Genomic DNA, 13,811 nt, shown 5'->3' with positions numbered 1-13,811 from the left:
TATTTTTGAGCCTTTTAATATACATTACAAATATTTTAGACCAATCACATTTTGTTGTGTGTAACTTATTTACAAAACAAAAAATATATTACAATAACATGAATGAAACAGTGAATCTGATCAACAACAAGCTTTGTCACAACCAGATATTTAAAAGGAATGCAAAAATCTGTTGGTCTGCATATGTTAAGAGTTTTGAGATAAATAGGGGTCCAGAATTATAATGTATCTGGAAAAGAGATGAGGGAAATCCCAAATTTAATAAGTTAGGTAAGATTCTTTCTCATTGCTAATTACATAATGTTTAATGATGTTTTAAACTGTGAACATTGATGAATTATCCAAACATGATACAAAGCTAACAGAGTTCTATCATTTCAAAATGTACGTGACATTCACATAATATCCTTTTAATTATTATCATTATATACTGTAGTTCACACAATATCTACAAATGTGAATGAGAAAAAAAAAAACCAGGTCACAGCAACATGTCTCACATTCCAATTTTAAATAAGACAAGCACATACTGGTTCAAACATTATTTCATAATACGTTAATAAATAACACCTAGTTTGTTATGGTTACCTTGACGGTTTACAGCTGTATATTTAAAAGGAGAACATTTTCTGTGAGTTTCACATTGTCAGTAAAGGGTAAAATAAATAATAAATATTTATAATAAAAAAAAAGGAAAGGGAGGAAGAGAAAGAAAGCAAGCAAGCAAGAAAAAAAGAGAGAGGTTTCTATACAGAACATGAAGTATTTTTGACATGCTGCTTTTCTGGTACAGTTTGCCACAAGAAAATTAAAATAGGAACAAAAAATGATTGTCTTTTAAAAACAACTTTTGAAAGCTTTTCACCATATTGAGCATGAACCTTTTAAGATTAGCATGGAAATCTTTTTGCCCATCTGCTTTGCATATATATACTATGCACATCATGGATGTGCACACCGAAAGAGATCCCCCTCAAGTCGCGGGATGGCAACTGCTGATCCCTCAAAATGAGGAACAGCCAAAACACTGAAGTGCAATCCAACCAGTGTGAAGTCTGCAAAGGTTTCATTCTTACTTTGCTTTCACAGATGTCCCTGCATGAATGTTATTCCTGTAGACCCCTGACTACTTTTAAAACACCAACCCCCACTGTAATAATCCAAGGGATCCAGTTTCAACAGGTGGGGAGGAGAACATGGTCCCTCCAAGCAAATCCTGACCAGCCATCTGACTCGGTCCGGTCCGAAGGTGAGCACAGCTCTCCCGCTCCAACTGCACCTGTCTCGTCACTGGTGTTGTGTTGTTTTCTACTCTCTTACCACAACCACTCACAAAACTAGAGGACAGGGACTCCTTACTAGACACTGGTCCTGATACGTTGTGGTGTGCCAAACTGCTTTACAACCTGTTTCCAGCTAAAAATATTTCCTTGGCTAAGCAAAAGGAAGAGCATGAAGCCTTAGGACAAAATGATAAGTTTCTTCCAAATCAGGTTTAGAGTTGAAGTTACGTCCTTAAGACATTTTCTTTAAGCAACTACAGTTTTCTAGGGAGAGGAAGGTAGCAGCCCAACTTTCTGACCAGGAACAAAGATTTCTCTCTCCACAGAGTCCCTGTTTTCTTCAGTCAGCATTTGCACTAATTTTTAGCTTATCCAGGGTTGGCAATCACTGGATTGTAATACAATCACTTCCCACAATTTACATTGTCCTCTTGACCCAAAGACGTATACAGTATTATGCTAAAGACCATTGTAAATTTCCACAAAAATAAAATACTTGGTGGTTGTGTTCCTAAAGTCAATGTAAAGCCATGGCTTTAATGACATCTTTCCAAGAAAATCTAAAAACCATTAGTTAAAATCCACCATGTACTTCTATTATCATAGCTTTTGCTCATTAATCCTATTCTCATACAATGAGATGGGTGTTATGCCTTTGGTGGCCTCTGGTTTCCAGTTCCCCACAAAATGCTGAGTCTGCCCCCCAAAGGGCAGGCTGGAATGTAGGAACTCCACAAGGTCCTCTGACTAAAAGTTCCTTCCCTGCTCTGGACCTTTTATGCTGGGGACTTGAGGAAATAAACATCCACATTCCTTATCAATGAGTAATTAATTCACGAGTAATTTAACAGTTTAGTACTGGATACATGTTACTGGAGTTTTTGGTTCACCTGTGAAAACTTCAGAACTGTGACACACACTAAGCATTAGCACAGGTCTGCAGCAGAAATGGAAAAGCTCAAAAACTAATACAAGGGCTTTTGACCTTGGTTTTCAAACTCAGACCAGGCATCATTGAGCTCCATAAAAATCATCTTTGCGTATTGTTCATAGGGTTGCCCAGTAGCCTGTAGAAAAAAGAAAAAAGAACAGCAAAACACATTAGATACTACAGACTGAAATTTTATTTGTATTAAAATTTTCACTGCTAATATGTGGGCTCTAAGTAATTGAAATGTTTTTCTATTAGGCCATTTCTTATTTTATAGCTCACTCTATGTGATCCTAATTATTATAACCTCCCCAAAACTCTCTCCCCTTAGAAATTCACATATGGTGGCTCAGTCTGTTAAGCGTCCGACTCTTGATTTCAGCTCAGGTCATGACCTCATCGTTCGTGAGATCAAGCTCCGCATTGAGCTCTATGCTGATAGTGTGGAGCTTGCTGGGGATTCGCTCTCTCTCTCCCTCTCTGCCACTGCCTTGCTCGTGTGTGTGCATTCTCTCTCTCTCTCTCTCTCTCTCTCTCTCTCTCTCTCTCTCAAAAATAAATAAATAAACTTTATTTAAAAATTGGAAAAAAAACTAGTCAGTGATAAATCATATACCTAGGGAAAGCCCTCCCATTCCATTATTGTAATATATAGTTTAATTTCTTCTCTTGCTTCATAAAGTATAACTATTTTTTTAAATACTTGATGTTAGCCCATGGACTTTATCATTTAAATGGCCTAATAACCAGAAAATTGAGAGTATAATGTTTTAATACATGGTCATAAGCTAATGAAATAAGGAGCAGAGAAGTGCTCTTCCAGGGCAGATCATACTCACTTTATCTGGGTGCACCACCAGCACAGCCTTCCTGTATACCTTTTTCACCTGCTCAGGTGTTACCAGGTCAGCCATGCCAACTGGTTTCCACTTGGTCTCCCCAGCCCACAACACAGTGTGCATCGTGGACAGAAGTGCTCTGATATTTCTCTCTTTACCTTCAATCCATTCCAGAATCTGTAAACGCAGAGGGAATTAGGAAATAGAAATGTTTTCAAGTCCCTAAGGTCTCCACTTAGCCTCTGGAAATGGCTTCTGCCCCAACAACATTAACCACATGGGGCACTGTGCATGCTCCAAGCTGTTTTCTCTACCTAGGATAATTTTTCACCTCCTACCTTGGCTTTCCTGTTAACCCTTCATCATCCTTTAAAAGCCTGCTCAGGAATTTCATACCATTTGCCTTTGAGAGCTTGAATCCCTTCCTCTCTACCCCACCCCAGAGTTAATCTCACTCCTAAAGCATGAACTCCATGGGGGCACAGACCGTGTGGATTTTGGTCTCTGCTATCTGCCTCTGTCTGGTATAGTATCTGGCACACACACACTAAATAAATATCCCGGTGGGGGGGGGTGATTTCTCTGGGCTAATCCCTTAAACATGTTTCTATCTTAATATGTGTTATATTTTATCATAATCACCCGTGTGTGTGTGTTTTTCCTTGCCATTAGGCAGAGCTGTTTGAGAAGAGGTACTGTTTCTTACCAAGACTATAACTCAAGAGACAAATAACATGACTGCTTCAAAATACAGCTTTAAAAGAAAACTCAAAAACTGTTAAATGAATTAATCCAAGTAGTAATATGAATGTTCACAGTTTGAGTCTTCTCAGGTTGCACAAATGAGGTGATTAAGTTGAAGGGTTTATAAGAACACACCAGCATTTAGCACATAGTAGGAGCTCAGTGTGTATGTTGGTGAATGAATGGTTTAGCCAAGGTTAATAATGCCTACTCTCCCAAGCAACTAAATACCATGTACCAACTAAACAACCGAGCATCATTTAAAAGACATAAACTATTTTCTTCCATAGAAAAAACTGTCAGAGTTTGCCTAGTGAACAAATGTTGTCAAGATGGAGCACAGAGCTTTGGAAGAAATAGAAAGTCTCGGTAGTGTTACATGAAGCAAAAAGTAAATGCAAACCAAGGATCCTATATTGTATTCAAAAGAGAATCTAAGAATCTATGTATCCTTCACAAATGTTCAAATCTGTCTGGAAATATGTTACATTTTTTCAAAATGTGTAAGATGGACTGGCTGTGCTAGTCCTGGTTTTGGAAACCCTTTAATGAGGTAACAGATTAGAGCCCCATCTCCCAGTTCATTCTGGCATCAGCATACTTAGTATTTTGTCACATAGGAATTCAACCTCTCCGTCTGTCAAGAACATTCCAATTCTCTTGATCTTTACAAAAACTCTTCCACTACCTCACACAATACATCCACATAATGAAACCACCCTTTTCTTTCCAAGCTAAACTGGGAGTAGCTGGTTGGCAAATCTTTTTTAATGGGGAAATATTCTTTTTTCCGCAAATCCAATCTTACCTAGACTTCTAGAATCAAAACAGATAAAAGTAGAACTGCTCTGGCTGAAAGTGGATGGAGGGAAGCAGTGAGGAAGCTGGGAACCAGGAACACTGAAGGCTCCATACCCATAACCTTGTCACAGGACTTTTTCACACAGAATAATCACCCTGGGGCAGGAGCTCACACACCTTTAATTTCTCAGGATCCATTTCCTTAGCCATTTCTTCCTTTCTCATCTCAGCTATTGTTCGAGGCCCCTTTTTGTCTTTGTGTGCATTGAAACCTTGACCAGAAAGTAGGTCTTCAAAGTCAGCTGCTTTTTGTTTCCCTTCTGCAATATAAGTTTTAAAAAGAAATCATTATAATCTCTACTCTTAAAATCATATCACCTCATAACACTTAAGAGTCTTCAAGGTGCTTTCACATATATTAATCCTCTTACACTTAACCCAATGAGTAGGGTATGAGACTGTCATGCCCATTTGGCAGATGAGGAAAATGAGGCTTGAAGAACCTAAGAGATGTTTCCAGAATCATATACCATATCCACAGCAAAGCTAGAACTCAAGGCTGGATTGTTACAGTAAATCCAACTCCATAATACCATTTCCACCATATCATCTTTTTATAGCTGAAAATACTCATGATGCACCCCCACCCCACCCACCCCAGTTATACAACTAGTTAGTATCAGTGATGGAACTAACACTGGGTTTTGGTACTTGAAGTCCACGGATGCCACCATTTCCTGACCATGCCCAGTTCTAGTCCTACCCACTGACAGCTCTAGCCCATCATACTGCTCTTTTCCTCCAAGTCTGGCTGTGGCCTCACAGTCTTTCTCAATGTTTGGAGAGGCAGCCTAGCTTGATGGCAAAGAGAAAAGTCTCTATAGCTGGACTCCCCAGGCTTGAATTACACTTATCAGCAGTGGGACCCTGGGGCAAGTTACTTATTATCCTCTGGCCTCAATTTCCTCATCTGTAAAACAGGGATGGTGTTAACAATACTACTTACCTCACAGGGTTGTTGTAAGAATTGAGAAGTTAACATTTTCAGGAGTTTAGAATAGTGCCTGATTATTTAAATGTTTATTAAATTAAAACAAAACAGAACCGAAGCACAGCAGTCCATGCTTGTCAATGCCCATCAACCAAAGTTGACATCTGGATTGAAAGCCATTTGCCATCTCTATACCGTAAGACGTTCTGGACACACACCCACACATGCACACACTAAATGCAAGTGCTCTGAGATGAGGGAATCTGCCTGTCTTGTTCACTTCCATAATTCCCAAAGTTTTCTACACTTAAGATGCTACATAAATATCTGCCGACTGCTGACAATTACCCTACATCTACTCAAAATAAAAATAGAGTGGGAGCCACAAGACTCTATGGAACTGTGCAAGCAATACCCATCGTGAACCAAAGAACAAACGTGATGTTACATATTCCCAGCAAAAGAGTCCCTGTCATGTTATTATTTTGAGAAGGTACCTGTGTCATATCAAGTAGAGTGTGGCAGTTAAGAGGACGGGTTCTGGAGCTGAACTGCCTGGGTTCAAATCTTGGTTCTGTCACTTATAGCTGTGTGGGTTTAAGAAATTACTTCATTTATCTCTGTCACAGATTCTTCATCTACAACATGGAGTTGGTTTTGAAGATTATATGAAATAATGCGTGAAACTACTTAGAACAGCACCTGACATACAGCAAGCACTCAACGTTAGCTACAGTTACTAGGAAAAGTAGAATTTCCTTTTCCATGTTCTACAGAGAGAAAGGCCTGTTTCTTCACCATGCCCCTAAAGACTCAGCTCTTGAGTATGACCAAATCAATTGAGATGGGAAATATAACAGGACTTTTGACAAACTCAAATTTACCCATTGCTGCTATGCAAAATACAGTATTTTTTTACTTGTTACCAAGAATCTCATTCAAAAAAAAGAAAAAAGAAGAGACTGAATCCTATCCAGAGCACCCTCTAGCCTTAGCTGTTGGCCCATTTTGTGTTCTTTTAACTTTCTTCTCAGAAGAGAGGAAAAAAACATGTAGGAAACCCAGTGATCTGAAACATCTGCCAACCAGAGCATAAGCAAGATAAATGTCCCAAGACATACACCCTCCTCTGATGAGGATCCAAGGGCAAATGTGAACACAGAGCTTACAAGGCTCCCAACCTTTCTCCTCTCCCCCCTCTTCCAAAGGAATAACAGCTTCAAGATCCAGCCGCTCCACCACTCACATCCATTCAGTATTCGTTTAGTGCTTATTGCACACCAAGCCCTCAGCTAGGTGCTAATGATCACATGACACCATACCTGCTCTCCATCAGGGGTCAGTGTGGAAAGAGACAGACAAGTGCACTAGCCTAAGTCACAAAATGATGTGATGAGTGTCAAGAGCATGGTAAACCCAGGTGCTTCAGTCACAGAGTGGGAGGGAGGGATCCTGTTGTATCTCTACAACGAAAGATGGACTCAGAAAATACTGGAATTGTTTTCTGTCTCCTTCTTCAGGCATACATACAGGTAGCATGACAACACAGGCTACCCTATAGTCAGGCTACACGCCATCACCCTTACCCAAATTAGCTGATCCTTTCCCACGTTCATTCTGCCCCCCAGGCACGGCCGAGAAGCTCACATTGTAGTTGGGTCGGTTCTGGGGAGAGGAGTGGGGCATGCTGGGCTGTGGCTTGGACTGTGTCTGCTGCCAGTTGTAGCCACCTCCCTGCTGCCACCCTCCACCCATAGGCTGCGGAGATGCCTTCTGTGGTGAGCTGAGAGGCGCAAATCCTCCACCCAGTCCAGTTGGTGTGGTGGGTTTGCTGGCAAAGGAAGAACTACCTATGGAAACACAGAGAGAGAGAGAGAGAGAGGAATGCTGCTTTGAGTAACCTCTAGTTCTATGTCCCAAGTTTTTGTTTTCAGTGACTTTAGTGGAAATTACCTTGACTGATGGCCCAATTAACCTTCCTAATAATTAAAGGAATTGCAGGCATATATTTCCTTTAATCCCCACTGTGATGTTACTAGGTGTATATTAATAGCCCCATCTTTTTCTTCAGATATACAAACCGCAGTTCACAGCAGCTGAGTGATTTTCTCTAAGTCACACAGCCAGCAGTGGCAGAACTGGGACTTGAATCCAAGTCTTGGACTCCAAGCCAGAAAAGCCCTGTCTTTTCCCACACTGCCATGTCTCCTCTCCTTCCCACCTTATAAGCACATTCTATTTCTCACTGGGAAAAAAAAAATAACAACTACCGAATTGACAAGAAGAGAGAATAAAAGAAAATACATTCATTCATCAAGGTACTACTTAAACTTCAATGATCACGATTAATCATTGTTTGTTGTAAGTACAAACATGGTTAGTGCCCGTGAGTAAACAAAGACGTTTTGAAAATTCACAAGTAGGTTTCAATTTCACACTTCTTGCATTTCATTGCAGGGGTATAAACACAGCCAGCACTATGGCAACTTTGAACTGGGCAAAGGATCTTACTCAAGCTTTAAAAAAATGATTATTACTTTGTGCCAGGAATTTAAGTAGAATTCTGATTCCACAATCTCCTAACTTTTAAGTACTCACTGCATTCGTGCTGGGCTGTTTCCAAAATACAAAGACCAACAGTGTCTTGTGTTTAAAGAGGTAAAATGAGAAACTGAAACGTGGTGATCTCTAGGAAGCCTTTCGTGCACCAAACCCAAAATAACAGTGATAATAAAATAACTAATATGCATGTCCAAAATACTTTTGTGTCTATTACTTCCTTCAGTCTATACAACACTCTTAGGGAGGTAGGTAGTACTACTGACCGCACTCTAAAAATGAGGAAATCCAAAGTTCAGAGAAGTTTCCTGACTTGCTCATGATCTAGTTAACGGAGCTGAGTCTTGACTATAGGCATCCTTCCTCCAAATGTCATGCTCATTTGCTGCACCCATAATCCCTAATTCCTCCCCAAATCTCTGAGCCTGTCACTACAATTTATCCCTTACCATCTCTTCTTTCTAGAGATCTCTCCCTTTACTTTGATCTGGGGCTCCTCCTTCTTTCCCCAGTGGGAATTCTGTATAATGGACCCTGGAACTTGGAGTCAATCTGAGTTTGAGTCTCAGCTTTATCACCCATTCATGCACATACTTATTCATCCATTCGTACATTCACTCATCAGTATTTACAGAGCATCTGTGTGCCATATAAAGTACTGGGCATTGGGAATATGGTCTATGGAGAATCCCTGCTCTTCCGAAGCTCAGTGAAAAAACTTTACCTCCTTGAGTCTCGGTTTCATTTGTAAAACCAGAACTACATCTATGTTACAGGTATACCATAAAGACACAAAGGCTATATGAAGATATTTCACAAACCATGAATTAAGCAAATTAAGAGACATTATACATTATAATATAATGCAAGTTCATATGCCCAGAATACACCGAAACATCATAAGGGCTTAATAAATACTTAGTAACAGGAAAAGGTGACGACAGAAGCTCTGAGGCTTGGCATTGCCCCCTGTCAGTGCATAACTTAGCATGAAGCGTCTCTTCATGAGGACCTGGGCCCTCCTGCCAACAGCACATCAACATACACCTTAGGCTGGGTATTCATTCTGCTCTGGAATTTCATTTTACAGTCTAAGGATGCTTACTATCTTCCTTCTGATATATATACATTATTTAATTAAATAAATATGGAAACGCCTAAACACTAAAAAAAAAAGTTTCCTTATTCCCATTACACTGCCATTTACTCATTCATTTATAAAACATTATCGAACATCCTTCACACGCTAGGCTGCAGACACGGTGGTGAAAAGACAAATGCAGATCCTGTTATCAAGGGGCTCGTCAACATTGTAGGACTTTCTGATGCCCACTCTTCCAGAATCTTCTCTTCCCATGTTCAGAAATTTAATTGTTAATGCTACCGGAGCAGGGAACTGACAAAAATGCAAAGCAGCTGCTAAACCCAGAGGCCACTGCTATCCTCATTAAAAGCTACAGCAGTTGGTTATCAGCTGTGGTTGGGCATTACCATCACCTGGGGAGCTTTTAAAACTCCCTATATTCAGGCCACCGCCAGACCAATTAGATCAGAATGTCTATGGGAGGAACTAAGGCACCGCTGTATGGAACAGAATTGTTCAATGTGAAAACACCTTTAGGAGAAGGACCCTGTCTTTTGTCTTTTCTGAACTGCAGCTATGTAATTTGGAAGTTTGATTTTAATCTTCAAAGCAACTGCCTAGGTGTCAAAAATTCTGGCTTGTAGCCCTGCTTATACACCTGTTCACTGTGTGGCTTTAGGAAAGTCACTTAAGTTTCCTAAGTTATGTGACTTGAAACATGCAGGAATTTAGGAAACTAATTTTTCCCAGCGACTGTAAGAATTAATTACATTTCAAAAAATGACAAAGAGTTCCTGAACTCCTCCCAACAGGTTGGTTGTTGTAGTGATATGGGTGTCGCTATTCTGAAATTTTTGTTGTGTGGCAATTAATGTTGTTGAGATCCAGGGAAATGGAAAATACATATGTGGAAAAGGGCAAGGCAAAGGAGCCCCCTGTGTATTGGATGGGATTATATATGTAGCTGTATCCACGCATCTCCTATCTCTATCTAGCTCCTGAAAGGCAGAGCAGTGACTCCCACCCCAGTACCAATGAACACAGTGCACAGATCCTGGTTTCCGAATATCATTCTCCACAAAAAGGACTAAGGATTCCTTGGGGAATGACTGATTCTAGGACTGGGGAGAAAACATTTCACAACAAGCCTAGAACATCTTGTGCCGTTAAGAAAGTTTTCAAAAAATGATGAACTTGAGTGAAAAGAACACAGAATCCAGAAAAAAGGAGGGGATTTCACAAACCAAACCAAATCTTAAGCATGAACATTAGAGAAAATAATGACAGTAATGAATCAAAAAAGAATCTATTAGGCCATTCTGATGAGAGACAGAGAAAGAAAAGGAAATTTTTTTTACAGTGTCAATTAATATATGTAGAAAGAAGGGAAGAATCAGAAAAATCACAATTCTGCAAACATTGTAGTAATAACTGCTTCAGGCAAGAATCATTAATGACTGCTAAAACCAGTAGCTAAATCAGATAGAGAATAGAATATTCTCATATAGGGTAGTCGCAAATTATCTCCTCCAGCTAACTCATCAATTACAAAGGGAAAAAATAATAACATTATGATAAAGAAGCCTGGCAGATACCCTCTTAGGGAAGTGATCAAAGTTAATACCAAACCTAAATTGAGACTTTCTCAACTGGCCTCTATCCTTCAAGGATCAATGTCATGAAAGGCAAAAAAAAAAAAAGGGCAAAGGAATGATTCCGGATTAAAGTTGCCTAAAGTGACATGATGTCTAAATGCAAGATGTGATGCTGGATTTTTAAAAGGAACTTCCTATAAAGATCATCTCTTCAGAGAGGCCTTTCCTAACCACCTGATACCTGACATAACACCCCAGGCCATCTATCACTCACCATCCCTCTCTGCTTTTTTTCTTTCATAGCACTTAGCACAGGGCTTAGGAGTGTGAGCTCCAGAGCCAGACATCATGGTGCTGAAAACCCATGACTCGGGAGTGTGACCTAATCGTTTGTGCCCCAGTTTCCTCATCATCTGCAAAATGAGGATAACAGTCTCTACTTCAAAAGATTATTGGGGGGGGTTGTGCCTGCATGGCTCAGCCCATTAAGCATCCAACTCTTGATTTTGGCTCAGGACATGATCTCACAGTTCATGAGTTCAAGCTCCACATCAGGCTTTGTGCTGACAGCATGGAGCCTGCTTGGGATTCTCTCTCTCCTTCTCTCTCTGCCCCTCCCCCTGCCTTGCTCTCATGCGTGTGCTTTCTCTCTCTCCCTCTCTCTCTCTCTCTCTCTCTCAAAATAAACTTAAAACAATTGTTTTAAAGATTATTCAGGATAGGGGCAACTGGGTGGCTTAGTTGGTTAAGTGTCTGACTTCAGCTCAGGTCATGATCTCATAGTTCATGAGTTCGAGCCCTGCATCGGGCTCTATGTTGTCAACGCAGAGCCTGCTTCAGACCCTCTGCCCCCTCTCTCTTTGCCCCTCCCCGACTTGTGCTTGCTCGCTCTCTCTCTCTCTCTCTCAAAAATAAACAAACATTTAAAAAAAGATTATTGGGGAGATTAAATGAAACGTAAAACACTTAAAATAGTGCCTGGCACACCGTAAAGCCCCAATAAACATTAATTGTTATTTTTATTTGACATTATATCACATATTTATTCATTTACTATTTCATTCCTCTTCTAGAATATAAGCTTTAGGAAAGCAGGAATGTTGTTTTGGTTTTTCTTGTTTGGTTGGTTTTTATTAAGACAATGTTAACACACAGAAGGCACTTAGTAAATAATTGTGGAATGAATAAAAAAATGAACAGTGAATAAGATTTTATTTGAAGTAGACTTTCACCTGTTATTATTTTAAAATTTGAAACTTACATTAAGAAGGAAGAGAAAGGAAAAGGAGAGAAAGGAAAATGATTTTAAGAGTTATTAAAAGAAAAAACAATTCTAAAGAGGGCATGATGGAAGGTTAAGATTCCAATACAATTACTGGCAAAAATGGAGTCACGTTCTTATTCCCTTAAGACAATTTAGCTCTAAATGCCTCATAAGGGCTCTCTTGAGAATCTAAACTGTCAATATGGCCAATTCAAAACTGTGTGTGAGGGCTATCTCCACCCCCTTATTTAACTCTGCACTGCACGGAGAAGAAAGGAAAAAGGATGAAGAAAAGGTTTTTATAATATGCTAGTCCAACAAGCTGTTCCTTGAAAAAAGGTTCCTTGGTGAGATAGATGAGAACCCTGCAAACTGTATCCTTTTGGGGAACCTCACCACGAACAGGTACGCTCAGAAGTTTTTGCAATAATCCAAGTCCACAGAACTTAGCAACTTAGCGCTTCCAAAATCACTTGCTCATGGAACACTTATCCCTCAGAAATGATCAACATATGATGAAAAACACTTTGAGTCTATTTTCTGTATGGAATTTTACAAACTAAGCAGAGAGCACTGTGGTCGGTGGAGAGAAGAGGGATGCCAGTGTGAGGATCTCAGGGGGAACATCACAGGAAGGCCTGTGCATGGCTGGCCCTATACATCACAAATCTATATGACTGGCCTCTTCTCTCAGCATTTCCGTACACATTCATTACCTTTGCTGTAGCCAAACTGTGTTGTGAGGTACTCCTGGAAGTTCTGACTGTACTCATGCTACTAAACCAAAATTAGGCACTGGAGAAACGATTTAATAGGGGTTAGTTCCAACCCAGTACTTGGGGCCCATTTCCTTTTTTTAAAAAGCCAGTCTCAGATTTTAGAGCATTGCTTAAGGATACGTACTATTCTAGGTCCCAGGTAACAATACCAGCTTGTTGTAACACCAAAGATTTAGATGTGAGGCTTTGTAGCCATAAGTAAATGTTACTTATATCTTAACCTGCTGAGTTCATACCTAGAGTCCCAAGGTCAGCAAAAGGATCCAGAGTCTGCGGTTTGTTTTGATGCGTGGGCGTGCCATGCGAGGATCCTGTTGGGCTGGTGGCAGCTGACTTGCTTCCCATTCCAAAGCTTCCTGAAAAGGAAATAAAATCATTGAAAATGAGTTAGTTGTCGGAGGCTGAATTCTGGAATTCAGAAATCCAGGGCTACTGCTCATTTTACCTCTTAGGGGAAATTAGGACAGGGTTTGCAAAGATGTTACAAGTTGCTAGTGAGTAGTGGCCTGGAGCAGGGACAGGGAACAGAGGCGGCATATATCATTTCCTAGCCATCCCTGCAAACTACTACATCCAATGTTTACCTCTCATCTCACCTGACTCCATTCTTTCCTCTGGGATTTGGAGTCAGGCCTGGCTCTGAATGCCACTTCCTAGCTGAGTAACTTTTGGCATGTAGCTTAACTTCTCTGAGCTTCAACATTTTCTCCTTGGTTAAATAAAGAAATAGCAACCGCTTCAAAAAGTTGCTGTGATAAGCATATAGTGTGTGTGTGTGTGTGTGTGTGTGTGTGTGTGTGTGTGTGTTAACTCGCACAGCATTGGAAATGCAATCACATGAAGATGGCTCTCAAGAAATACCATACTAGCCATGAGAAAGAGAATTTATTTATTACAGACAAATTCAGCCCTAAAACAAACCTTTTGTTGAGAAAGACTAT

General features: G+C 40.1%; 1 protein-coding gene across 4 annotated transcripts in view; it reads right to left on the bottom strand.

Annotated features, from left to right (window-relative positions):
• The window catches only part of DNAJC6 (DnaJ heat shock protein family (Hsp40) member C6), a 148,783-nt gene continuing 134,972 nt past the window's right edge, over nt 1–13,811 (bottom strand). For all 4 annotated transcript variants that reach the window (XM_027058973.2, XM_015078347.3, XM_027058974.2 and 1 more), the window contains 5 exons: nt 13,107–13,226; nt 7,176–7,439; nt 4,776–4,918; nt 3,054–3,230; nt 1–2,350 (listed from right to left, as the gene is read on the bottom strand). In XM_027058973.2, coding sequence (XP_026914774.1) covers nt 2,249–2,350; nt 3,054–3,230; nt 4,776–4,918; nt 7,176–7,439; nt 13,107–13,226 — 806 coding nt within the window. In that variant the 3' untranslated portion in view covers nt 1–2,248. The remainder of the gene's footprint in view (nt 2,351–3,053; nt 3,231–4,775; nt 4,919–7,175; nt 7,440–13,106; nt 13,227–13,811) is intronic.

This window comes from Acinonyx jubatus, chromosome C1 (assembly GCF_027475565.1).
Source record: "Acinonyx jubatus isolate Ajub_Pintada_27869175 chromosome C1, VMU_Ajub_asm_v1.0, whole genome shotgun sequence".
Lineage (NCBI taxonomy): Eukaryota > Metazoa > Chordata > Mammalia > Carnivora > Felidae > Acinonyx > Acinonyx jubatus.
This window is presented reverse-complemented; position numbering and strand designations above follow the sequence as displayed.